At 37.0% G+C, this 27421-nt stretch overlaps 6 protein-coding genes across 6 annotated transcripts; 1 reads left to right on the top strand and 5 right to left on the bottom strand.

Moving 5' to 3' along the window:
- The first annotated feature begins 621 nt into the window (after positions 1-621).
- Positions 622-6174, top strand: LOC111795426 (shaggy-related protein kinase zeta). The gene is made up of 12 exons (XM_023677854.2): positions 622-759; positions 2110-2202; positions 2395-2454; positions 2534-2806; positions 2894-2968; positions 3041-3097; positions 3688-3828; positions 3934-3984; positions 4062-4157; positions 4589-4672; positions 4944-5045; positions 5574-6174. The coding sequence occupies exons 1-12, from the start codon at positions 745-747 to the stop codon at positions 5667-5669; spliced, it is 1143 nt and encodes a 380-aa protein (XP_023533622.2). The 5' UTR covers positions 622-744; the 3' UTR covers positions 5670-6174.
- A 627-nt stretch (positions 6175-6801) lies between these two features.
- LOC111795601 (reticulon-like protein B17) lies at positions 6802-9201 on the bottom strand. The gene is made up of 8 exons (XM_023678124.2): positions 8533-9201; positions 8287-8440; positions 8129-8203; positions 7907-8051; positions 7741-7810; positions 7601-7666; positions 7375-7497; positions 6802-7286 (listed from the first exon to the last, which is right to left on the bottom strand). The coding sequence occupies exons 1-8, from the start codon at positions 9005-9007 to the stop codon at positions 7108-7110; spliced, it is 1287 nt and encodes a 428-aa protein (XP_023533892.2). The 5' UTR covers positions 9008-9201; the 3' UTR covers positions 6802-7107.
- A 707-nt stretch (positions 9202-9908) lies between these two features.
- LOC111794734 (tyrosine aminotransferase) lies at positions 9909-13293 on the bottom strand. The gene is made up of 7 exons (XM_023676860.2): positions 12848-13293; positions 11980-12319; positions 11678-11896; positions 10791-10850; positions 10550-10705; positions 10360-10453; positions 9909-10137 (listed from the first exon to the last, which is right to left on the bottom strand). Exons 1-7 carry the CDS (start codon positions 13117-13119, stop codon positions 9992-9994), a joined length of 1287 nt encoding a protein of 428 aa, XP_023532628.2. The 5' UTR covers positions 13120-13293; the 3' UTR covers positions 9909-9991.
- A 623-nt stretch (positions 13294-13916) lies between these two features.
- On the bottom strand, positions 13917-17381 carry LOC111795279 (tyrosine aminotransferase). Its single transcript, XM_023677594.2, has 7 exons — positions 16956-17381; positions 15125-15464; positions 14828-15046; positions 14655-14714; positions 14415-14570; positions 14233-14326; positions 13917-14151 (listed from the first exon to the last, which is right to left on the bottom strand). Exons 1-7 carry the CDS (start codon positions 17222-17224, stop codon positions 14036-14038), a joined length of 1254 nt encoding a protein of 417 aa, XP_023533362.2. The 5' UTR covers positions 17225-17381; the 3' UTR covers positions 13917-14035.
- Positions 17382-17762: 381 nt separating this feature from the next.
- On the bottom strand, positions 17763-22853 carry LOC111795278 (tyrosine aminotransferase). The gene is made up of 7 exons (XM_087124108.1): positions 22418-22853; positions 19993-20332; positions 19693-19911; positions 18718-18777; positions 18468-18623; positions 18298-18391; positions 17763-18039 (listed from the first exon to the last, which is right to left on the bottom strand). Exons 1-7 carry the CDS (start codon positions 22684-22686, stop codon positions 17924-17926), a joined length of 1254 nt encoding a protein of 417 aa, XP_086980234.1. The 5' UTR covers positions 22687-22853; the 3' UTR covers positions 17763-17923.
- Positions 22854-24059: 1206 nt separating this feature from the next.
- On the bottom strand, positions 24060-26627 carry LOC111794585 (tyrosine aminotransferase). The gene is made up of 7 exons (XM_023676633.2): positions 26166-26627; positions 25697-26042; positions 25396-25614; positions 25239-25298; positions 25013-25168; positions 24492-24585; positions 24060-24400 (listed from the first exon to the last, which is right to left on the bottom strand). Exons 1-7 carry the CDS (start codon positions 26432-26434, stop codon positions 24276-24278), a joined length of 1269 nt encoding a protein of 422 aa, XP_023532401.2. The 5' UTR covers positions 26435-26627; the 3' UTR covers positions 24060-24275.
- Positions 26628-27421: the final 794 nt, after the last annotated feature.

Genomic DNA, 27421 nt, shown 5'->3' with positions numbered 1-27421 from the left:
ATATGCGTGTGGAAACGTCTTTAGACGTATTTTAAAATCGTGAGACTGTCCGAGATAGCCAAAGTTGATAATATCTGCTAGCAATGAACTTCATGTGAATCAAAATCCATAATATTATTAATTATAATTTTGGAAATTAAAAAAAAAAAAGGGGTGAAATTTGAATTGGAAAGAAAATAGAGAAATTTAATTAAAATATTAATAAGCTATTTGGGTCACTGTTTACGAAGGAATGATTGGTGGTGAAATGAACCGTTGGGTTCCATTTCCATGTGATAGTTGTCGAAGGGTTTCGGGGAGGGTGTATGGGAGTTGCAGTACACCGCGTTGCAGTAGATTATTGTAATTTTGGTTCGGACTTAGATAAGACAGCAATGGAGGTCTGTGATTGGAGCGTGCTGATTCTGCCGCGAAAATTCGCGCGTGGGTCTACACTATATATTTCCTAACGAGACGAGGAAATTAGATAATTAATAATAAAAGAATATTAAAACTAAAATCGGAAAGGAAGAGAATTTGATAGAGGAGAGAGAGAGGGGGAGAGAAAGAGAGAGAGAGTAAGAGAGAGGAAGAGAACGAGAGAGAGAGCTCTACTCTCACATGGCTACCTTGCCATTAGGGCCTCGCCATTAACCTCCACTACAGCCACCGTCACAGTCACAGTCACAGCCACAAGCACAGCTGCTACAACTTTCTCAACCTGAAAATGACCGTCTAAATCTCAACTCTCACCGTGCCTCAGCAATGGACACCGATAAGGTTCTCTTCCTCTTTCTTGCTTTGAGTCTGTTGTAGTCTGTGTGTGATAGGTGATTTTTCTCTATGTGATGTTTTGCTTCTGTTGATGCTCTGTTTGTGCCCGATCCAGCTCGAGATCATTGTTTCTTGCTAAGTTAAGAGCGATCTACTGTGATTTGGTAGTTTCTTTGCTCGATTGGAAGGCTGGATGAGTAGCCGGAAGTTCTCTCCGGCGATTATTGACCTGTTTACGTCACTGATTCGAGATATTTTCTGGCTCATTTTTGTTTGTTCGATCTGTTGCCAAATTGTTGGTGAAATATTTAGTCTAGTATTTGATCGAGTATTTAACTGAGATCTTGCGTCTAAGCTTTGAGCTCAATTTTCTCGAACTGTCTTCTATTAGTTTAATTGCTCTGAGAACCGAGGAGTGATTTGTAGGATTGCATCCTTAGCTTTTTTTCCCCCTTCTAACGTCATAGATTGGATGATTAACTGGAACTGTGTGCTAACGGTGTCTGAATTGATCTTCGTATGGTAAATTAATCATCTAATTGATGTTTCATAAACACCTTGCTCACTCCAATTTTTTTCCGAACTTAGTAGTCTTGGTCATAGTTTCATCTTCTGTAATTTTGATTCTTTCTTTTTACTTCTTTTAATTACGGTTGGTCTCTTCCATAAATCTTTTTAAAAACCATTATAATTTGCTTTGGGAAGTCGTTAATGGCTGATTCTCTCCTTAGTTCCTTGGGTGGAGATGCAAGCTTTTCCTAGCATGTGATGCGAGCTCTTCCTAGCATGTGATGCTTTCTTGTAAGTCATAGCTATCTATTTTGCTTCCCCAAGTCGTTGCTCTGGATACATTAATCTGTCTTCTACCCTACATTTTGAGACCCGTCCTCAGTTCTTACAGATGCATTCCGATCCTTATCACAAATCCCAAAACACCATCATCAATTTTCAGCTGACACACCAATTACTTAATTACTGTAAAAGTTAGTTTTGTATTTGTGTACATTGCCCTTCTCGTTTAATATAGACGAGGTTCCTCGCATGGGATTCTAGGAACTGAGAGCAACAAATACTCTATTTCTTAGAATAGTAGTTGGAGTTCCTACTCAGGTTGCTTGATATTAGGTATGCTTTTCGTTAAATGTAGGTAATCATGTAAAACAATGTTGATACTTAATTTTTCAAGGGCACTAAGGTTTTATTTACAAACTGTTCTCTTCTCTTATTCACAATAAAATAGGCTTGACGTTTTACTCTCACAGGCTTACACGTTCATGAGCTCTCTATGTTTCATGTATTCCTTATGCATCTAGTATATATCACCTTATTTACAATGCTTTATGCTACAAATTCCAGGAAATGTCAGCTGCAGTGATTGAAGGGAATGATGCAGTAACTGGTCACATCATTTCCACTACAATCGGTGGCAAAAACGGTGAACCAAAACAGGTTAAAATCTCATTCCCATCACCTCACAAAATTTATTATGGGGCAGTATATCCTTATTAACCTACTTTATTAACATATGGTTCATTTGTTTTAATACAACTTTATAGCGATCTAAAAATCTTAAATGTAGTCAAAATTAATCTTGAAATATTGAAATGCTGAGATGTTGACTTTTCCTGGCTTGTAATGTAGACAATCAGTTACATGGCTGAGCGTGTGGTGGGTAGTGGTTCGTTTGGCGTTGTATTCCAGGTAAGATATAGTTATATATCACCACATGACAAAGTTTGGGCTTTTTCTGTATGTTTGAAGTTTGTCATCCCTTGTTCAGGCAAAATGCTTGGAAACAGGAGAAACAGTTGCCATAAAGAAGGTTTTGCAGGATAAGCGTTATAAAAACAGGGAGTTGCAACTAATGCGTCTGATGGATCACCCAAATGTGGTTTCTCTTAAGCATTGCTTCTTCTCTACAACTAGTAAAGATGAACTTTTCTTGAATTTGGTTATGGAGTATGTTCCCCAAAATATGTATCACGTTCTCAAGCACTACAACAGCATGAACCAGAGGATGCCACTCATCTACGTCAAACTTTACACATATCAAGTATAACATATCATTTAATTTACAATGTATGATTTTTGGATGGATTTTGCTTATACGCTAACACACAGTTGTAAATAAAATTTTCAGATCTTTAGGGGCCTTGCATATATTCATTCGGTTCCTGGGGTCTGCCATAGGGATGTGAAGCCGCAAAATCTTTTGGTATGCCTTTTCCCCCTTAGTTCTTCTCAGTCTAAGGTGGAACAATGCATTTGAAACTTTTGGAAATTGCAGGTTAATACTCTAACACATCAGGTTAAGATTTGTGACTTTGGAAGCGCAAAAGTACTGGTATGCTCTGCCTCTATAATTTCAAAATTTCTTGTTAGACATAATTTATCAATATTTTCATATATTATGAATAGACTGATGGTTGGTAATAATAGCAAAAAGTCCACTGTTCCGAGCACTAGTTTTTTTTTAACTATAAATTAGTCCATCATCTGACTCATCTTGGTGTATGATTAGAAAGAGAAAAAAATAAAATAATAAAATAACATTAAAAAACATCAACAAAATTTAAATAATGTCTTCTATAAATATCATCTAAAAATAAGTACCATGTTAGAGGAACCACCGCCAAGTGAGAAACAATATTTGGACTTCTAAAAGCTAAGCAATGAGTTCCACAAGTCCACAGCTTATAAAGATACTAACATCATTATTGAGCTTTTAAAGGCTCTTGAGCTTATGTTTTGTTCTTTTTATGGATAAGATCGGGGGCGGGGGTGGAACTCATAGAAAAGTCTCATATTCTTTGTTGATTGGTTTGGTTGTTTCCCTTCATCCTCTTAGTGTGAAATTTTAGGACTGCCATTTGAATAATTTACTGCCGTATGTTTTTGCTCCAATGACACTTTTCCTTACTCTTCTGTTTTCAGATTAAGGGTGAAGCCAATATATCATATATATGTTCACGATATTATCGAGCTCCAGAGCTCATATTTGGTGCAACAGAATACACAACCTCCATTGATATTTGGTCGGCTGGCTGTGTCCTTGCCGAACTCCTTCTAGGCCAGGTCAGTGACTTTGGTGGCAAGTAGGGATAGAAATAATTCTTATAATTTCACTCAATCGGTATTTCTACTCTTGCTCCTTTTCTTAATCTTTCTGATTTGTTACAGCCATTGTTTCCTGGGGAGAATGCAGTGGACCAACTTGTAGAGATAATCAAGGTGATACCTTAGTTGTAAGTTAATTTTAAAACCACAGAAATGAAGCTTCATCTCATATTCTTTTTAATTTCTTATAGGTTCTTGGTACTCCAACTCGTGAAGAAATTCGATGCATGAATCCAAATTACACAGACTTCAGGTTCCCTCAGATTAAAGCCCATCCATGGCACAAGGTATACATTTCGGTATTGACCCATTCAATCAAGTGGGTCCAATTTAATTTAGTTTTTCTCTGACATGGAAATATGATTAGAAACATCTGTATGGAGCTCGTAAATATCATAAGAAAACTTAAGTGGTCAAAGAGATGTTTAAATCTCCTTTAAAAATAACTTCACTATATTTATATTAGTTGCACTGTCATGTAGCTCCAGTTACCTATCCATGTACCCATGTAATTTAGATATAAGCTCAGTACTTTACATGATGTGGGTGTTCGGATTTCCCAAAATCTTTCCTCGTATTCTGTATTCCTCTCTGATTGATTTATCGTTATGGGTTTTGCGCTGCAGTATTTTCCCTATCTTTATTGTCTAGAATACTTTTGTGTTGCCTATCTCTTGCTCCAACATTTCTCCAATCGAAATGATTCTCTTTTGTTTAGGTTTTTCACAAACGAATGCCTCCTGAAGCTATTGACCTTGCTTCACGTCTGCTTCAGTATTCTCCTAGTCTTCGCTGCACAGCTGTGAGTTGAACCATTTTTCACTCTTCTTCATTATAGTTCTAGGTTACATGCAATGCCAATGTTTTTTTTTTTTTTTTCTCATCATATTTCAGTCTTATACAATTCGTGAAACAGATTTTTGCAGTTTGCATATTTCATTGAATTATGTTTTTATATTGCTAAAAATATGCCTCATCAGGAGTTTTGGTATATGGATATCAAGGGAATTTCTGTTCGTGATACTGATGATGGTTGTTGGCTTTTATTTATCTTTTCTTCCTATTTACTGCAGCTGGAAGCATGTGCGCATCCTTTCTTTGATGAGCTACGGGATCCTAATGTCCGCCTCCCTAACAACCGTCCGTTGCCCCCTTTATTCAACTTTAAGCAAGAAGTACGTTAACCTTTTATTTTATTTCCTATTGCTAACAAACTTAAAGATACTGCTTAGGTTAAATCCAGACTTCTCTTTAGGAGATGGAGATAATAAGCCATTAGGCTGTTCTTTGTTTATGACGATCTCATTTAAATTTCATACAACTAATTCATCATGTACGTGGAGGATATCTAATTACAAGACTGTTGAATACTATTTTCTACCGTTCAAAAGCCTCCTTTGCTTGCCTGTTAACGTGTTCACCCACCCATCAGATTCTTTTTGCTCGACTTGCGACACTTAAGCTACACATGTGTATTCTCATCTACATCGGGATAAAAATACATTCACCTGTAACTTCTACGTCCTCAAGTTTTGGTAACTTGTGAGGCTTACCTGGATGTGGGGTTTGTTCAATTGACAGGAAACATTGTTCTGCTCCTTTGTGAATTGTCCTCGCACTTGAACATTAGTACTTTCAAATGCAAACATAACCCTTCCGGGAAGCATTTCAAACTGACATTTCAATCTATTACCTTATTGCAGTTAGCTGGAGCATCCCCTGAACTGATCAGCAGGCTGCTACCAGAATACGTGCGAAGACAGATCGGTCTCAGTTTTCAACATCAAGCAAGTACATAAAGTGAAGACACGAATCAACCTATAAGCTTCGTCTAATGGGTGAAAAAGAAGCACACAAAAGCTCCTTGCAGTCTAGATAACCGAGTATCTTGGCCGAACTCTGCCCTGCGAAGATTTACGAACATACCACTGGCTGTTTCACTTAGCGTGGAAAATGGTGACCAACTACTTTGTTTTAGCCTATACATATTGATTTTGTATTCCCATGTCTAGATTTTCCGTTTATTGATCCATAAGATCTGAGAAAGCTGGAAGTATGACTGAAAAGGTATGCCATTCATAGCTAGGCAGTGCCTCCAAAAAAATGCTTAGTGGGAGTTCGTGGAGCTTATTGGTAGCTTGGAATTCGAATTATTTTGTCCTGATAAGTTTTCTGTATGTATTAATTTATCAATCGGTAATGTTGCTCCAATACCCAATCAAAGGGCTACTGCGGTACCAATCAAAAAGACGGTTGTCGCTACTGGACGACGAAATATTTAGTATTGGAGGTTACTTTTCTTCATTTAGTTTTTCCATGGTTTTTCTGTATGTATTACTGTGTTTCCAAATCATATTTAGTGTTGTTTATCCTCATCCTTCTAAACTAAGAAGGAAAGTGAACCAAAAAGGTATAAGAAAATTGGTTATTACTCAGTTGACCTTTTTTGACATGAAAAGTGGTCTTTCTTGTTCAAGAAAAACTGTTCTGATTTTTCTTTTCTTGAAAAATTGAGCTCAACTGTCTAACAAAATTGAGTGATTTTTTTTTCTTAGGAATGGAGAAAACACACCCTTCTGGTATTGTGATTGAAATACCTATCTTCGTTCAAGAATTACCAAATGTAAGACATTAAGATTGTTCGTTCGATTCTTTTCTATCCAAGAAACCTGTGCTTCCTTTGTTGAAGTAAGTGCAAAATGGTTTGGTTCAAAATTTCTTATGAGTAGACTTAGTGATAATTTGATAGTTTGTGTACCAGAAAAGAAAAAATAGGTTGGATCAATCAATCTATTTTCTTTTCTATTTATTCAAAGACGAGTTCAAGTTCCACTATCCCTTAAATTAAAATCATAGAACTATTTGTACATAGTTGAATAGAAATAAAAGAACAAAAAACACCTAAGAAAGGGAAAGAAACGCGTATCAATAAACAAAATATCAAGAAATTTATTACTTCCTCTCGACTCTCAATTCATTAAAACAAAATATGAATAAATCGAGCTTTGCTTTTTACATAAACAAATAAAGGGATCGAGTATCAATAAACGAGACTCGTTAAGATGATCCTAACCGACCATTCATTTCATACTCGATCTCTAGAACTTTTCCTTTTCTTAGACAGAGTACAGCTTCTGCTGATCTGAGCACAAGATGTTTGTTTGAATCAATCAATGAAATTTAAGCTCGAACACAACACACAGCCATTTCTATTATTACAATATGATAAAGCCAAAATCAAGGCTGGCCATGGGCTTCCGCCACCACCCGAGCCTGCTTCTGCTGCTCCTCCTCCTCCTCCTCCTTCCCTTCTACCAGAACCACCGCCTGGTTCTCCTCTTCTTGTGCTTCTACAACTTCCGGTGCCAGCACTAGAAATTGCCGGCAGTATCGAACTATAACTACAGCTATGAAAGCTGCAACAAGAAAATCTTACACAGCTTAACCAATCATTATTTCCTGAATGGAAAATGAACACATTGACAACATCTCAAAGAATTTCACCTGTGAAAATTCTGGTCTTTAGGGAAGAAAGGTTCCAAAACACTGTGGCTGCTGATCCTACCACAACCTTCTTATGTGAGCAAGCTTTCCATGCTTCAAACAACCGTCGCTTCACGACATCGACTATAAAAACTCGAACCCCATGATTTTCATCAGCATCATATTACAACACAAAATGCAGAAGCAGCAATGGTTTTAAGTGGGTGTTCCTAGAATTTCTATTTACCTTTGCTGTTAATCTGAATTTGGTAACATGAGTATAGCTTTGGCACAGAGAAACTGGTAAAGAACCCTGTATTCATATGGAGATTAAATCAACAGAGAATTTCAAGCAGGTTTTGAAATGGTCTTTGTTATAGTTTATACCAATTGCACAAAGTCTTCTAAGTGTAATAAGATGTCCATACTCAGCTCCTAAAATGAGGAATGGAGCTACCTGCAATCCCAGAAAGTTTTGGATCATTTAAGCGTCCAAATGATTGGTTAATAGACATTATTGAATGATCAAAGATGAGGAGTTTTGTGGTTATACTTTCAGGGTCATCTCTGCCTCTCCACAGAAAAGCTCCCTTATCTTAGCAATGGCGAAGTTTGCAGCTGGAAGAATCAATTTCGCCATGCGTAGGATGTCATCTTCTTTAAGCTTGAAGTCATTATGTTTCTTTTCCACATTGTTCCTACAAAATCATATATTCAATCAAGAACGAAGATTGGTGGGGTTTTGATGCGATTGATTATAGTCAAGAAACTGTACCTTCGACAGATTGAATTGGAGACAAATGCAAGACCCAAAAACAGAAGCCCAAGCTGGGAAATCGCTGAGAAAATGCTGTAATTATCGGTATTAGAACTGTTCTTGAATGATCATATACTCGTAGAAAGCTATAATGGTTAAGGATTAGAGAGCCAGACCTGAAGCTAGCTCCTCTAGCAAAGCAAGAGGATAAGAAAAACAAAGAGCCAAATCCAAACCAAAGGCTGGATTTCGCCGCATCTTTCCACATGATCAGATCAGTTATGAGTTGCCCAATTCGATCCAGATTACCATTCTCATCATTATCAAGTTCTATAGTATACATACGAGCCAAATCAGAACACAGAGAACGCAAATCAATCGAGAAAATCAAGTAAAAGAGAATAGAGAAATCTTTGAATTACTTGGAGTTGAATTTATCGGCGTCGTTGGAACTGGAACCAAACTCAGCTTCTCCTTCTTCGATCTCCCACTCGGCCTTCGTTTTCTAGCCTTCACGAACTCTTCCGCCAAACACAAATCCTTCTCTTCTCTTATCTCCAATTCCGATCGTCTTCTAGACCTTCTCACACTCCTCGGAGAAGCACAACCTATTTGGGGGCCGCGAGTTTTACACCTTCTGCGTGCGGCAGCGGCGGCGGCGTCTGTAACCTCGTCGTTCATTTCGAAGCGATCCACGAGACGAGACCTGGATTTTCTGAGAGTGGAAGGCGAGAGAAGCAAAAGGTCTTGTATGGAAGGTGAAGGGGATTTCTTGGGCGGTGAAGAAATGGCGTCGACTGAGAAATGGGGTATTTCGTCGCCTTCGATTGCGAGGCGAGAGGCTGATTTTGTGCGAGATCGAGGCTCGGATCTGTGAGATGGAGGAGTGAAATCCATGGAGAAGATTCAAACAATTTACTTCTCAATCGTAACGATCAGAGGGTCTTTGATTTTGAGAACTGTTGGAGTTTTGATTTTGATTTTGATTTTGAGAACTGTTGGAGTTTTGATTTTGATTTTGATTTTGAGAACTGTTGGAGTTTTGATTTTGATTTTGATTTTGAGAACTGTTGGAGTTTTGATTTTGATTTTGATTTTGATTGTGAAGGAAGAACTCTGTAAAAGGGAGATCTTGCTAGTGCCCGCCCACCCACTGAACCCCATCGAGCCGTTGGAGGCAGTCCTAATACGACACCGTTTCACTTTGTCCTTTCTTTTTCAAATTTTCAGCGTGGTGACGTGGGACCCACCTCGCTAGAAACGGCGCCAACGGTAACATTTTTTATAATTGGAATAATTTTAAGCATTTTCTTTGTAAGGTCAGAATTATAAATATAATTGGATTAAACATAGATTTCATTTACATAAATGTAAATTTTATAAATTAGGTCAATTCTCGTTTTTCTGAAATTAATTTCCGTTAAATTAAACCCACCAAAATTTATTATAATATACATATAAATAAGATTTTTAAAAATAAAATCACAGAAATAATTATGAATTTTAATGTTTTTTTACTGTCGAGTAATAATTATAAGAATGCAATTGTTTACTCAAATTACAGTTTAGCCCTTAAAGTTCTATAAATTTTAAAAAATATCTGACAGATAAGAATCTCCAATACCTAAATTTAATTTTAATTTTTCTTTAATAACTGATAAATCCCTAAATTTTAAACTTTGTGTCTTATTTTTCATCAACTTTTTTAAATTTATGGAGCCCAAAATTTTATTATTATTAACTTTTTTTTTTATATTTAAATATTATAGGCATCCTCAAAGACATTATTGCCCCCACGAAACATCAATCGAATCATCATAGACATACAAAGTTGAAACGTCATGAGACCGAATGACTATCCAACCCGAGCCGAAATAGGTCTTATTCAACAAGTGGGGAAGCAGCAGGGTTGTTGGGTCTTGCATGCCTCTCATAGAAGGCTTTCAACCTCGCCGCACCATCTTCAATGGAACAGCGCTCAATGCCAAAGCTCAACCGCAGCCAGTTCTTCATCCCAACAGCACTACCTGTGGCCAGTAATTTCATTAATAACTTCCACGCCTCTAATTGTAACGGCCAAAACCCACCACTACTAGCAAATATTATTCTGGGCTTCTCTTCCAGGTTTTTAAAATGTATCTACTTGGGAGAGATTTTCACGTCCTTATAAAAAGTGTTTCGTTCTCCTCCCTAACCGATGTAGGATGTTACATTAATTAATATCGAAGTTGTTTACGTTGGTAACCCACCTGGGATAATGAGCACAGATTCTTCCTTAGCCACCTTGTTACAGAAGTCTAAATCATCACTGATGCCTTCAAGCTGTTCTAGATTGAGCTTCACCTGTTTCAAATTAAAACTTGACCCATCAGAAAACAGAGCATCCCATTAACAGAAAGAGCCCTGTTCATGTATGTTCTTAAGCTTAAATAATGGTACCATTGCAAGCATTGATCCTTCTGGTCTGTTTGGGCAAGTAAAGCAAGGGATTTCATTCATCTTTTCATACAAAATGTTTGCATTTTCTCTCAGCAAACCAAGAAGATCTGAGAAGAATTCATCGCTGGGTTGCGCAAGAATTTGTGGAAGTGCTGCCTGAATAACTAGGATTGTTAGTTGTATAATGTGTCAAGGTTGAAAATATGCGTTCATTCACTGTAAGAAAGTGTAATTTGAGCACCTGAATGAAGGTCGGTGGGCTGGGGGTGATGTTCAGATAGTTCCTGATGCTTTCCACAATCTGCCAAGAACAAGATGGATGTGATACTCAACAAATGAATAACGTGTAAACTAAAAGCATTCAAAGTGATTGTCAGCCCCAACGTCAAAGGAATGAGTATTTTAGTGAAACACTCATCGATCCGAGGAAAACTACCACTTATATCTTAGTGTGATATCCCACATCGGTTGGAGAGAAGAACGAAACACCCTTATAAAGGGTGTGAAAACCTCTTCCTAACATACGCGTAATGGGGACGCTCATAAGGGAAAACCCCAAAACCTTGAGGGAGAGCCCAAAAGGGAAAGTTCAAAGAGGACAGTATCTGGATGAGCACCGGTTCCGCTATGTAACTCTGAAAGACGCGTTTTAAAAACCTTGAAGGTAAGCCCGAAAGGGAAAGCCTAAAGAGCCTAAAAAGGACAATATCTACTAGCTAGGAAGAAGTAGAAAACTAGGAAACATAAGAATCTACTTTTAAAAAACTCGAAAATCTAGAAGAATCGTGTTCCATATAAAAAAACTAAAGTATTACAATCCTACAAAGTTCATGTTGTCAAGAACGACCTTAGTTTCGAATCAGACGTGTACTGGCTTCAACAAAAGAAGAACGAACTTCTTTGATAGAAGAGTTCATTTTTTGTCTCGGTCCCAATTCAACTATAAACAAGTCTAAACTAATCGAATGCTTGTGCCCGTAATTCTCCTAATCAATTTTTAACCAAACGCTACAAATTTCTTTTTAACAGCATCTAAAAACACTTGAAAGTTGTGCCAAACACGTCTCAATATAATATCAGATCATTGAAAGATGAATAAGAGAAAAGAATTTGAAAATTCGAACAAACCCCATGTTTTTCCAGAGTGCCATGAGGATCAGTGATGACAATCCAACCCAATCTCCAACCAGGAACAGACCATCTCTTTGATAGAGATCCAAGGGTCAGCACTGGGGCAATGGATCCGAATTCGCCCATAGGAACAAACGGTTTCTTCCCAAACGCGATATGTGCATAAACCTCATCGGATATCACAAAAACCCCAAGTTTCCTCGCAGTTTCCGCAATCTAAATCCATTAATCAGAAGAAAATGTATCATCCACCAGCAGAGAAAATCGAGTAAAAGTCTAAAACAATGAACATTTCTTACCTGTTTCAGATGGTGGTAGGTATAAACGCTCCCACAGGGATTGTTGGGATTGATAACGACAATGGCGACAGTATTGTGATCGGCAAGAGCTTGAATGGCTTCTAGGTCAACCTCCCAATTCTTCTCAGGAATGAGATCAAAATGGCGAACTTCAAGGCGCTGAAAATCTGCTCGGGATTTATAGAGCGGGAAGAAGGGTCGAGGAAGAAGGATATTAGCAGCAGGGCGAGATAGCACAGAGATTATGGCTTCAATGGCTTGCGAGCAACCAATTGTGAGAAAAACATCTTCAAGCGATAATTGGTACGCCAGATTCTTTGAAATATATTCTGCCAATGCCCTGAAAATTTTAATTTTAACCCAAATTTTTATTTAGTTTTTAGATTTTTTTTTTTTTTTAAATGAATTGAACAGCGTTCATCACACAACAACCCATACACTCGAAAGAACGTAAAGAACAAAAATAAAGAAAATATTGGAGAAATTACATTTTTAAAGCATTATCTTACCTCTATATATAATTATGATATATATTATCATAGATCTAGTTTATATGACTATTTTCCATATATAACAATTGAATAAAATATAAATAAGCAGGAGGTGGGTAATCTAACAAACAGACCAACACAGATTTTGTGTTCACTTATATGTCAGTAAAATTTATAAGAGGTTATCCAACATAAAATTGTTTAGGATTGAATTGGTCCATGTTTAATCATATAAGTTTCAAATTAAAAAAAAAAAATTCGAGGTTGTTTTTGAGATAGAAATGTTGGTTGGTTCATAGAAGTAGCTATCAAACTTAGCCTTCGTAGTAATCATACAAGATCTAGGAAATAGAAACGTTATCAAACAAGCTACTTACGTTCGAGCAGGAAGAATGACATGGGAAGAAGGATAAGAGTTGAAACTGCCGGAGTTGACGGCATCGACGAGAGGTTGGACAAATGAGGGAGAAGTGCGAAAGGAGGGGTAGACGGAGGGGTCGGCAAGGCCGAAAGGGACGACGGGGCGAGGGTCGTCGGCATTGAGATGCTTACTTAGGAGGCTGAGAGTTCCACGCACTGAAATGGACGACTTGTTTAGCTCCTCGTTGCCCCTGAACTTCCATTGCTCCTCCTTGCCGTTCATTTCCATGACGCTCTCTATCAGCTCCAATCAGATCAATTTATTTTTGGTGACGAAGGGGATGACACTAATAGTGGTGGCAGCCGTGAGTAAGTAATGGCTACAAATATAGCTTCATTGTGTTTCTCTCAATGGTCTCTCATTCTCCTAAATATTGATTGCATTCGTGGAGATAATCTCACAGATTCTAAAGAGAAGATTAGATATGATTTTGTAACAGATGTTGTATAATTATTGTCTCGTTGTTGAAGGAGGGATCTTCCAACACAAATTTCCAAGAGGAAATTGGATTTGATTTTATACCACTCATTTCCATATTATACGATTATTGTCTCAGGGTGATTGTCACACCATGCTGGCCTAGGAGATAAGTCAACGCATGTGACAACTCACCTGGAGTTTCACCTGGAGTTGGATTCAATGTATAATGTTGGCAATGATGTCTGATAGAAATAATATAAATATGAAAACTTATTAAAAGTACATAAACTAAATTGTAAATTGTGTGCTCGACCCATCCAGATTTGTCATGTATTTTGAGTATCGACAACGTTATAAACGTGGGCCCTTTTGGTGAGGGTATGATTAGGAATATATTTGAAATTAATTTTAGATAAACTAATTTTAGCGAAAATAATTTGTGTATAATAAAAGTAATTTTATTTTATTCTTCATTAATAATAATCAACATTTTTCGGTAAATTAAAATTTTAGGTTCCATCTTATAATCATATCAATTCATTAATAATAGTGTAATCTAATTTTAACCTAACATTTAAACAAGAAATATTAAAAATATAAGAAGCTAATATATATATATATATATATATATATATTTTTTTTTTTTTCCTCTAGTAGTCTGATTTATTTTATAGTCACTGAAACATCTCAAACGTTGAAGGAAACTTCTGCAAGAACTGTCTGTCTAATGGAGCTTATGCCTTAGGTAGAAGCTTTTCAACCTTGCCACACCATCTTCAATGGAACAACGCTCCATCCCAAAGCTGAAGCGCAGCCAATTCTTCAACCCAACGGCAACACCTGTAGGCATTCATGTCTTTAATTACTTACCTCAACTCCATTTAAATTCAAGTTAGCAATGGGTGTTAATTTGTTGATTACCTGGAAGAATGAGCACAGATTCTTCCTTTGCCACCTTGCTGCAGAAGTCTACGTCGTCGGTGATGCCTTCAAGTTGTTCTAGATTCAGCTTCACCTGTTTCAAATGAAAATTTGAACATTAAAGACAGTATTATAGCCTTGACATAAGAGCCCTGTTCTTGTATGTTCTTTAATGGCGGTACCATTGAAAGCATTGATCCTTCTGGTTTGTTTGGGCAGGTAAAACAAGGGATCTCGTTGATCTTTTCATACAAAATATCTGCATTTGTTCTCAGTAAATCAAGAAGACCTGAAACAAATTCGTCGCTGGTTTTCGCTAGAATTTGTGGAACTGCTCCCTGATTAGAACAATGAACAAGATCATGGATTGTTAGTTATAATGTCAAGGTTCTAATATATATAGTCCTCCATTCGTAGAGCACCTGGATGCAGGTTGGGGGATCGGGGGAAATGTCCTTATAGTTCTGAATGCTCTCCACAATCTGCTCAGAACAAGATATGTGTTGTTTTAAGTTAGTTTATAACTGTTGATGGTTCATAACCCTTTTTGATTCATGAGAAGACGAATGAAAAAAAGAACAGAATTTGAACAAACCCCATGTTTTTTCAGGATGCCATTAGGATCAGTAGTTAAAATCCAACCCAATCTCCAACCAGGGACAGACCATTTCTTTGATAGAGATCCAAGGGTTAGCACCGGCGCAATGGATCCAAACTCGCCCATCGGCACAAAGGGCTTCTTCCCAAACACCATGTGTGCATAAACTTCATCAGAGATCACAAAAATCCCAAGTTTCCTTGCTGTTTCTGCAATCTAAATTCAACAACCACAAGAAAAAGCTTTAAAAGGAACTACAGATAATCTGAATCAACATTGCATATAAGCTATTACCTCTTTGAGATGCTGGTATGTGTAGACACTGCCGCAAGGGTTGTTGGGATTGATAATAACTATAGCAACGGTATTGTTATCTGCTAGAGCTTTGACAGCTTCAAGGTCAACCTCCCAGCTGTTTTCTGGTATGAGATCAAAATTGCGAACTTCAAGGCGTCCAAAGTTTGCTCTCGCTTCATAATGCGGGTAAGCTGGTCTAGGAAGCAGGATGTTGGCACCAGGGCTAGCTAGTACAGATATTATGACTTCAATGGCTTGTGTGCAACCAGTAGTGATAAATACTTCATCAGAGGATAACTGGTATGGCAGACCCCTGGAATAATACTCTGCCAATGCCCTGAACTAGAAAAAAGGATATCAAGTTTAAGCCTTGTCATAAACAATGCTCTTCCATTCTCCATAAAAAACTTGATGTCCAAGCACTTAATTCTAAAACATTGGGTTAATAGTCCATATGAGCTTAGATATCAGTAATCATTCCCATAAAAAAATGCACGCGTCGAGGAGTATAGACTTCAGACATATTTAAGAGTGAGTCCACTGCCATTGATAAATATATGAACTTTGTCTGCAGCGTTAATGGAATAGAGCTCTGGACGCGTGCACGCAGACTAGGAAACATAGAAGCAAACCCAACACTTGCGTGCTAGTTCTGCTAGCCTAAAGATGCTTTATTCATGATTTTGGGAAAAGCCCATTTCAAATTTTTACACGTTTTCTTTCTACTGTTCTCTGTTTAAGATGAAATTGAGGCCTTTTTGTTGTTGTTTACGATACTGATAGGACTGCAGGCAGGCAGCCCCAAGTGGTTGAAGAATCTGGTTGAGTATCTGATCGAGCTGGCTTGTTCATGCAATATCCACTTCAAAAGAAAAATAGTCGTGTCGAATTTTAGAGAAGTATTTTTAATGAAATTGAACTTTTAAGTTGAACTCAAGTTTCACCGACACAAGCCATTCATAAACTTAAGACTTCAATCTACTTCAAATTATTTTACAGAACCTTAATTTATTCTTGGAAGATTACAGGCACTTGGCTAGCAGCTTAACAAGTTCGTTCTAGAATTCCTGGTGTCTTTTTTAGTATCTTTTTGGCTAAATTGATGAGGCTTTATCCTATCTAAATGTCATATGTTTTGAATCCCAACAGAGAAAAAAGAAGTCGACTAAGTAATCCTGGTTTTACTTTTATGGTTCCATAATCATTTGGTATTGGTTGGGTTTGAGATCTAAAGAAGTTACTGTTGATTTATGTGGCAACAGAACCGCTAAAAAAGCTAGTTGAATCGAAAGAACAGTGTCGAAACATTGAGAGAGCATCTCGATGCTGTCAAAAAGATAAAAGAGTTGCTACAAGAATCTCCACTCTAGGAGGATCAACTCCATTCTCAGATGCACGCATGAAAATTCTAAGAAGTGAAACCCGCTCAAGTGTTAGTTTGTAGGTAAGTTAAGGATTTCTGTAATTTTTTTAGATTTGAATAGAACCTACAGTTACATGAATTGAATATAGTCCCTTTCAGTGAAGTTTTCCCATTCTATCTCAAACTTGTCTGGAAATAAATACTTTTTGTTTCTTTGTTGCTTGCGTGTAATAGTTTTCTCCCAACATTTCTACGTCGACAAAACAAGGTGTTTAGATCCATTTCTCAGCATTTTCTTAGCAAAACTTCGCAAAATCGGAAAGAAATCTTGCAGCAAACAGAAACAGAAACAGAAAATCACAAGGGACGGTAACAACTACAGAAGCCGCAGAGAAATTACTAACTAAAAAGCCAAATGAAATACTGATTCGCACACATAAAAGCGACGAGAGCGAGTTACATTACCTCCTAGCAGAAAGAACGCCCTGCGTGGAAGGATACGAGTTGAAGTTCCGCGATTGAACAGCATCAACAAGGGCTTCAACAATCGAAGAAGAAGTCCGAAAGCTAGGGTAGGAAGAAGGATCGGCACGGCCAAAAGCAATAACCGGACGATGATCATCAGTATTGAGATAAGTAGAGATGAGATTAAGAGTACCACGGACTGAAACGGAGGATTTGTTGAGCTCCTCGTTCCCGTGGATGTTCCAGTGCTGGCTTTCGTTCATCTCCATGGCTCTCTATCTCAATCTCTATCTCAATCTCAGGACGCAATGGAGTTCCGCCATGGAATTTGTAGGAATGCAAACAAGCAATGAGACGGAAGCGGTGGTTGGTGGGGACGGAGAGAATACTACAAAATGCATGGTGACGGCGGCAACAAACTTTTTCCATCGATTAAAAAATTTACCAATTGGCGGAGAAATTTGAATTAATAATTATCTAAAATCATGCACATTTTGAGATCTAAATCCAACGGTTCATAATTTAAGACTGAAATTAAAAAAAAAAAAAAAAACATATTCAATCATTTTTTCGACAAAAATGGAAGAGGACCCAGAATATTATAATGGAAGTGGGGGTATGATGGTAATTTCACTCTGATGTTCATTATAATTTAATTTAATCCTCATTATGAAATCACGTAATCACGTGCCACAATTCCATTTAGTTTATATTAATTTTATATTATTTTATTAAATTATAAATCACCTTATTATTATTTATTATAGAAGAAGAGATTTAACTAAAAAAAAGTGACACACACGACAATTTTCTATGAACAAATTAGTTGAAAACTAAAACAAGACAAAAAAAACATTCAGGATTTAACATGTCTGAGTTTGAAAACAAGAGATTTTCAGTAACGATTGAGAGAGCATGAGATTTTTATCTTGAAACTTTCGACATAGGTACGTCACGCCATTCTGTGTCTAATGGAGCTTATGCCTTTGGTAGAAGCTTTCCAACCTTGCCATGCCATCTTCAATGGCACAACGCTCCATCCCAAAGCTGAAGCGCAGCCAATTCTTCAACCCAACGGCAACACCTATAGCCATTCATGTCTTTAATTACTTACCTCAACTCCATTCAAAACTCCAGTTCAAATTCAAATTAACTGAGAATATTTGCTAAAACCACTCCACTTAAATGGGGTGGAAGTGATATGAAAATAATAATAAATGGAAGGAGCATATAATAAAAGCAAACACGATACCTATGGTTATAATAAAATATCAAATATGATATATATGGTAAACTATAATTCATGACTAAATATCTTTAATAATATTAATTCGTTGATTACCTGGGAGAATCACCACAGATTCTTCCCTCGCGACCTTGCTGCAGAACTCTACGTCGTCGCGGATCCCTTCAAGTTGTTCTAGATTCAGCTTCACCTGTTTCAAATGAAAATTTGAACATTAAAGAAAATGAGACACAGCCCTGTTCTTGGATGTTCTTTAATGGTGGTACCATTGCAAGCATTGATCCTTCTGGTTTGTTTGGGCAAGTGAAACAAGGGATCTTGTTGATCTTTTCATATAAAATATCTGCATTTGTTTTCAGTGAATCAAGAAGACCTGAAACAAATTCGTCGCTGGTTTTCGCTAGAATTTGTGGAACTGCTCCCTGGTTACAACAATGAACAAGATCGTGGATTGTTAGTTATATAATGTCAAGGTTCTAATATATATATATATATAGTCCTCCATTCGTAGAGCACCTGGATGCAGGTTGCGGGAGGGGGGATAATTTCCTTATAGTTCTCAATGCTCTCCAGAATCTGCTAACAACAAGATATGTGTGATATCCAAGAATATGAAGACTAATGGGAAAAAGTGTTAGGATCCCACTCGATCTAGATGAACACAGATAGAATTGAGAGAATTTCACGAAGAGACAATACAAAAATGGGGTCAGCGTTCTCGCTGGCACTCATTCCTTTCTCTAATCAATGTGGGACCCCATTAAATCTAGGGGCCAGTGTTCTTGTTGGCACACCGCCTCGTGTCTACCTCTTCAGGGAAGAGCAACACTGACACTCATTCCTTTTCTCAATTGATGTGGGACCCCACAAAATCCAGGGGGCCAGTGTTCTTGTTGGCACACCGCCTCGTGTCTACCCCTTCAGGGAAGAGCAACACTGACACTCATTCCTTTTCCCTATTAATGTGGGACCCCACAAAATCCAGGGGCCAGTGTTCTTGTTGGCACACCGCCTCGTGTCTACCCCTTCAGGGAAGAGCAACACTGACACTCATTCCTTTTCCCAATTGATGTGGGACCCCACAAAATCCAGGGGCCAGCGTTCTTGTTGGCACACCGCCTCATGTCTACCCCCTTCGAGGAAGAGCCTCCTCGTTGGCACATCGTCCGTGTTTAGCTTTGATACCATTTGTAATGGCCCAAGCCCACCGCTAGTAGATATTGTCATTGTCCTCTTTGGACTTTCCCTCAAGGCTTGAAAACGAGTCTGCTAGGGAAAGGTTTCCACACCCACCCTTATAAAGGGTGTTTCGTTCTCCTCTCCAATGAACGTGGGATTCTTACACATATATAGTCATCTACTATATATAACTAGATATAGCGTTTTATTATGACCATGTCATTTACTATATGCATAACCATTAATTAAGTTATAAATAAGCAGCAAGCTCGTAATCTAACCAAAAAATAAAAGAAGAGAATTTGAACAAACCCCATGTTTTTTCAGGATGCCATTAGGATCAGTAGTCAAAATCCAACCCAATCTCCAACCAGGAACAGACCATTTCTTTGATAGAGATCCAAGGGTTAGCACCGGCGCAATGGACCCAAACTCGCCCATTGGCACAAAGGGCTTCTTCCCAAACACCATGTGTGCATAAACTTCATCAGAGATCACAAAAATCCCAAGTTTCCTTGCTGTTTCTGCAATCTAAATTCAACAACCACAAGAACAAGCTTTGAAGGAACTACGGATAATCTGAATCAACATTGGTTATAAGCTATTATTTACCTCTTTCAGATGCTGGGATGTGTAGACACTGCCGCAAGGGTTGTTGGGATTGATGATAACTATAGCGACAGTGTTGTTGTCTGCTAGAGCTTTGACAGCTTCAAGGTCAACCTCCCAGTTGTTTTGTGGTATGAGATTAAAATTGCGAACTTCAAGGCCTCCAAAAATTGCTCTCGTTTCATAATGTGGGAATGCTGGTCTAGGAATCAGGATGTTGGCACCAGGACGAGTTAGTACAGATATTATGATTTCAATGGCTTGTAAGCAACCGGCAGTGACAAATACTTCATCAGAGGATAACTGATATGGTAGACTCTTGGAGAAATACTCTGCCAGTGCCCTGTTCTTCACAAAACATATCATGTTCAACCCTTGTCGTAAACAAAGCCCTTCAATTCCAAATACAAAACTTGATCTCCAACTAACTTAGAAATCAAGTCTCTCCAGTCTCTCCACACACTAGTGTGATATTATCTGTCCATTTGAATATAAACTCTTGTGACTTTACTTTTGAACTCATACCAATGGAGATGTACTCCTTACTTATAAACCCATGATCATCCCCTTAAGGACACCCCTCCCAACAATCCTACTTTGTTTTAACAAAGTACACCATAGGGGAGCCTCCCCTGAGTCCTATGGAGCCCTTGATCAGTCTCCTTGACTCCTTTTCTCCGGAGCCCTCGAACAAAATACACTTTTTATTCGACATTTGAGGATTCTATTGACACAGCTAAGTTAAGGCATGACTCTGATACCATATAAGAAATTACGACTCTCCACAATGGTTTGATATTGTCGGCTTTAAGCATAAACTCTCGTGGTTTTACTTTTAGTTTTCATCTCATATCAATGAAGATGTATTCCTTATTTATAAACCCACTATCAACCCTTAATTAGCCGACGTAAGGACATCCCTCCCAACAATTCTCAACATAATAGTCGAGTTTAGATATTAGAAATCATTTCCATAAACGAAAGGTCTGAATCCATTGGCAAAGATATGAACTTTGTCTGCAACGTTAATGGAATAGACCTCTCGACGCGTGCTGGTTCTGCAAGCCATGCATATTATAAAGATGCTTTATTCATGATTTCGAGGAAAGCCCATTCCAAATTTTTACACGTTTTCTTTCTACTACTGTTCTGTGTTTAAGATGAAATTGAGGCCTTTTTGTTGTTGTTTACGATACCGATAGGACTGCATGCAGGCAGCCCCAAGTGGTTGAAGAATCTGGATGAGTATCTAATCGAGCATGGCTCATTCACGCCACGAGACTAAAATAAAAAATAGACGTGTCGGGATTAACTAATAGTATTTTAATGAAATCCAACTTAAAAGTTGAACTCAAGTTTCACAGGACACGAATCATTCCTAAAATTAACACTTCAATCTAGGACCATTCTTTTTTGTGGGTGTTATTTTTCTCTCAAAACAAGGTTAGGGACATCTATTTAACCAATCGATGCTTACTCCAAATGAAAAATATGGAGTTAGGGGGAGAGATTTCTCTAGTTAACTAAGAGAAAATATTATATTATTTATCTCCGTTCCTATCCCATCCCGCTTAATATATACTAAAATTAAAATATAAAATTACTTTATTTTATATATATATATTTCCGTTCCTATCCCGTTTAATGTATACTAAAATTAAAATATAAAATTACTTTATTATATATATATATATATATATATATATATATATATATATATATATATATATATATATATATTTTTTTTTTTTTTTTTTTTTTATATAGATGAAAATTATATTATAATATTGAAATTTAATATATTGTAATATTCAAATTTAAATTTTTAGAAATTAATTCAAAGTATTATATAATGTTAATTTATTTACTTATTAAGATGTTTAAATTTTTTTAATAAAATGTATTAAAAAACAAAAATGAACCAAATAGATCAAAAATAAAAAATTTTGCAAAAATGAAAATTGAAATAGGTAGGTGGTGGGGTTTAGAGGCGTATAAATGGATTGGGTTAGATTAAAAATATCTTTTGAAATAATTTGAAATTTCGAGTTGATTGAGTAGGCACGATTCAATTCCAGTTGGGTTGAATGGTCTATTTGAAATAATTTAAATTATTTAAAGCTACTGAAATTATATTAAAAATAAAAAATAAAAGTGTGTGAACACACGTGTGGAAAATAATTTTCCATTTTCAACTCAAATTAAAAAAAAAAAAAAAAAAAAAAAAAAAAGAAAAGGAAAAAGCTAATGGAACTTTTACGGTTTAAGTTTGTTAGAGTTTGTTATGTTCTTATGAACACTGGTAATGGTTTAGAGAGGGACATCTCTAAAGTTGTTAGAATCGGAAAGAAATTACAGAGAAAACAGAAACAGAGAAGCAGAAGGGATGGTAATAGCAAGTAAAATGGAGAATGAGAGAATGAGTTACCTCCTGGCGGGAAGAAGGCCCTGCGTGGAAGGATACGAGTTGAACTTCCAGGATCGAACAGCATCAACTAGGGCTTCAACAATGGCAGAAGAAGTCCGAAAGCTAGGGAAGCCAGAAGGATCCGCATGCCCAAAACCAATCACCGGACGATCATCCTCACTATTCAGATACCTAGAGATCTGATTCAGACTACCGCGGACTGTAACCGACAATTTATTCATCTCCTCGCTCCCCTCGATGTTCCACCGCTGCCTTCCGTTCATCTCCATCCCTCTCTTATCTCTTCCTCTCTCTCAGAAGGAATCTATGCGAATTTATAGGAATGCAGGCGGAGACGACGACGGAACCGGTGGATGGTGGGGCCGGAGATGAGACAAGATTACAAAATGCTTTGTGGCAGCAGCTGCAAGGGGCTTTTCAATCGGGCCAAGAAAAGTGTGGGAACGGTGGAGGAGTTATTAAGCGTCAAATTTGATCTGATTGGAATTCTTAATCCAACGGCTGAGAATTTAAGAGAGTCGTATTTTGAAATAAATAAATAAATAAATAATTGGTTCCTAGTGCGTTGCTAGTGACAAAAATGGAAGAGTTCATAGAATATTATAATGGAATTGGGTCTTTTAATTTAATCCTCACATTATCCCTAATAAATGAAATTTCTCCCAACTTTTTTTATAAAAAAAACAAAATAAAACCGTCCATGTGTCTTTTTCTTTTTGTCGTTGTAGAAAATATTTGGAGGTAGGAGATTTGAACTAAAAATATATATTTTGTCGAGAATTCATAGGATGTCCCAAGATTATGAGCGACATGTGAGTTCCTTTTCGATGACATGACCGAGTGAGTTGTGATGGCCGATGACACACCTTAACTTGAGATGACATCAAGACATATAGGTCATGTTAATTGAGAACCAAGATGACAAGATAAGATGCGATGTCAAGGTCAAACTAAATGACTTGACCTAGTGTAGAGGCAAGTCGGCTATGTCGCAAACGATTGAACATGCACGCACAAACCTGAATATTCGGTTAACGAAGACAAACCTCGTTTAAGGTCCAACGAAACTACGAAATCAGGCAAAAATTGAATATGGGATTTGAGTTCCTCTTAAAACTGATCGTGAGCGTGTCTATATGGAGATTGGTTTACGATGTCTCCGTGTCAAATGGGAGCATTCCCTACATAGTGACAATTGGAGGGGGAGTATTATACAAAATTCAATGAGCATCATGATGCAATTATTTAGGAAAAAGAAGGTTAACTTAACAATTAAGGTCTTAAATACAATAAAACCTTTAGGTAGAATCTTACCCGATCAAACTATGCAACATTGAAAGTCTAAGAATCATATTACATCAATTTTTCCTAACCTTTTTTCATATATATATTTATCGCAAATAAATAACGATACTCAAACCTACAAAGTCAAGTTAGGAGTGTCTAAACGGCTAATCTATGTTCATATCTGTCAAATAGTACATATCATTAAAAAGTTTAGATGGAATAGTACGAGATCTAACCGACAAAATTGAAAGTTTAAGAACCTTATTAGATCAATTTTCCCTACCATGTTGTCATATATTTTTATCGCAAATAAAGAACGAAACTCAAATCTACAAAGTCAAAGAAGAATTAGGAGTGTCTAAACCGCTAATCTATGTTCATACCCGCAAAGAGTACATATTTGAATCTCTGACCTCTTGGTTGAACCGTTGTATCTCACGAAGTTGTTCAAATTGGCTTATTTAATATATTAACCAACGCTGAAAGAAACTTTAGAACAGAAGTACTACTAGAGAATTTACCAACCTATCATCTCTGTTTTGGGTATTATTTCAAATCTTACGTGATTGAATCAAGCTTGAGTGCCTCTAACATGCCTTTGGCAGAAGGCTTTGAGCCTCCGAATGCCTTCTTTAAGTGCTTCGATATCAATGGCAAAAGATATTCGTAACCAGTTCTTCAACCCAACCGCAGCGCCTGGATTTATAATATAAAGGTCTTATAGTTAAACTGATGCTTGCATAAGTTTCTGCAACAAAACTGAAGAAGTTTCATTGTAGAGTCGTACCGGGAAGAATAATGACAGATTCCTCTTTAGCCAACCGAACACAGAACTCACAATCATCTTCAATGCCTTCCAGAAGAGACAGATCAAGTTTCACCTGCAAGCAAAAGCGGAAATGGAATTGTTTTGTTAAACTGTAAAGTTCTTAGTGTCGAGGATTATTGAGAGAAATAGTCTCACATTGGGTAAGGAAGAGGAAAATCATGAATTTATAAGTAAGGAATAGTATTTCCGTTGGCATGAGGCGTTTTGGAGAAACCAAAAGCAAAGCCATGAGAGCTTATGCTCAAAGTGGACAATATCATACTATTATGGAGATTCGTGATTCCTAATAACACTTAGATGATCACAGGCATGATCAGTTAACAAAGATGCTGGAAATACGCATACAAAATTGAACACAAACACATGAACATGAACATGAACACGAACACATGAAGACTTCCAATAGTTGGAACTATGTGGTGGTTGATCATAAAAGACATGGAAGACATGTTGAGAAATAATGTTGGTTTTGGTCTTACTATCATAAACATGGAGCCTTCTGGTTTTTTGGGACAACTGATGCAGGGGATTTCCTGAACTCCCTCATAACAAGTATCTACAGCCTCTCTCAGCATGTTGTTTATTCTGGAGAAGAAATCATCCTTCGTTGTCTCTAAAATTTGAGGAATGGCTGCCTGATAAACGCACATAACAGATTACAAACCAAGGGAGTTTATGTTGACGACTCAATTGCTTGTAACAAACCTGAATGAATGTTGCAGGAACCATTGTGAAAGTGATATAGCTCTTGATGCGCTCAACAATCTAAGCAAATATAAGGCCGAGAAAACAAATGAACACAGGCAACAACAAGATTATGATTCTTTCTCATGAAGAAATATGATAAAGAAAGAGATCAGACCCTAGATTGATGAAGAATCCCATGTGGGTCATTAAGAACAATCCAACCAAATCGCCATCCAGGCACAACCCATTTCTTAGATATTGATCCGAGAGTAACAACAGGAGCAATTGATGAAAATGCTCCCATTGGGACAAATGGGTTACAGCCAAAAGTGAGATTGGCATAAACTTCATCAGAGATTACCATAATCCCAAGTTTACTAGCTGTTTCTGCAATCTAAAAGGAAACAAACCACAAGAACTTCACTTATTTTTTCATTCTTTGATCAAATTATCAGCCAGAAAATGGATAGACTAACCTTCTGCAGATGTTCTCTAGAGTAAACGCTACCGCATGGATTTCCTGGATTGATGATGACCAACGCAACAGTTCGCTCATCTGCTAGAGCTTCAACAGCATCGAGGTCGACTTCCCAATTCCTTTCAGGAAGAAGATTGAAATGGCGAGTTTCAATATGAGCGAAATCAGCTCGCATCTCATAGATTGGGAACCCAGGCCTTGGAAGCAAGACATTGGCGCCTGGGCCACAGAAAGATAGAGCCGTTAATACGGTTTGAATTCCTTGTACACACCCAGCTGTTAGATAAACATCATCTGCCGACAAACTATACGGAAGATCACGAGATAGATGAACGGCAACCGCCCTGAAATCACCATTTCGTAGTCGATTAATTCAACTAATCGACACCACTCTACAATCCAACTCAAACAATAAAAAAAACGAGGAAAGTGAGGATCAAACTTAGAAACAGTTAAAATAGAGAGACCTTCTGGCTTCGGGCATGCCAAGACTGGGAGAGTAGGAATTGAACTTTGCAGAGCGAACAGCATCGGCTATGGCGTCTTCAGCGGCTACATCAGTATGATAGCAAGGAAAAATGGAAGGGTCGCCATAGCCAAGGGGAACAACTATCCTCTGGTCATTTTTGTCGAGGCTCTGCCTAATCATATCGAGAACTGCATAGATTGAGAGATTGATGGACTTATTGGGTTCCGAATCGACTTGGAAACGCCATTTTCTTGAGGCGTTTTCCATGGCCTCTGGCAAATTCGAAATACCCGCTACGGAATGCAGCGTAGGGGAATGAGAAGATGAAGAGAAAGCTTCGGCGACTGAGAAAAGTGATCGGGAGGTTCCAATCTACCAGACGTCGTCGTGAAAGTGAAGCTTGGAAGAAGAACGATGAACAGAAAAGAAATGGGAGATGATGGGACAAGCGAACAGAAGAATATTGCGATATAATTTTTCTTTTTTAAATTCAAAAAATTTATTTTAATTTTTTAAAATTTCATTAATATACTTAAACTAATAAAAAAAAATACGTTTAAATTTTAAAAAATTTACTAATACTCTTGTAATTAACTTGTATATAAATGGAATATTCGATGTTCTATAATAATTTATCAAGATTTTATACAAATAAATAATATTTTTGTTTGATTAGTACTTACAATAATTTTAATTAGTTATTTTATTTTTAGTAACTCAAATTATTAAAATAATTTTAATTATTATGAAGTATTTTTTTTTATACATAATATGCCTTAAATTTTAGTTTTCTTTTTAAGTTATTTAATAATCAATTTGAATTTATTTCTCTTTTTGCTTGAAAGAACTTCAAATAAAGGGGAGTATTAGTTAAATGAGCTTTTCAATCTTTAAATACCCTTTCTTTTTTATGGGTTATTTTTCAAATGAAATTTCTTATATTTAAGTTTTAAAATTTATAAATAAAAAAAAAAAAAGAAAAAGACAGACAAAAAGACAAAAAAATCAATTTTTTATTTGAAATTATGATATTTAAGAAGAGAGAAAAGAAAAAAGAGAATTAAAGAAAGTAATATAAATTAAGAGACAAAATAATGAGATTAAGAGACTTAAAAAAAGTGAGAAAAAAAGATGAGAGAATCAAATTTTAAATCTAAAATGATCATAAACTCGATAACTTAAAAATGTTGAATAGGTCGAGGACCTACTGCATACAAAATTGAGGTTTAAAGACCTATGTTAGCCACTTTATAG

This window comes from Cucurbita pepo, chromosome 5 (assembly GCF_057944985.1).
Source record: "Cucurbita pepo subsp. pepo isolate OVF chromosome 5, ASM5794498v1, whole genome shotgun sequence".
NCBI lineage: Eukaryota > Viridiplantae > Streptophyta > Magnoliopsida > Cucurbitales > Cucurbitaceae > Cucurbita > Cucurbita pepo.
Note: the sequence above shows the minus strand (reverse complement) of the source record. Positions and strands in the feature narration are given on the sequence as shown.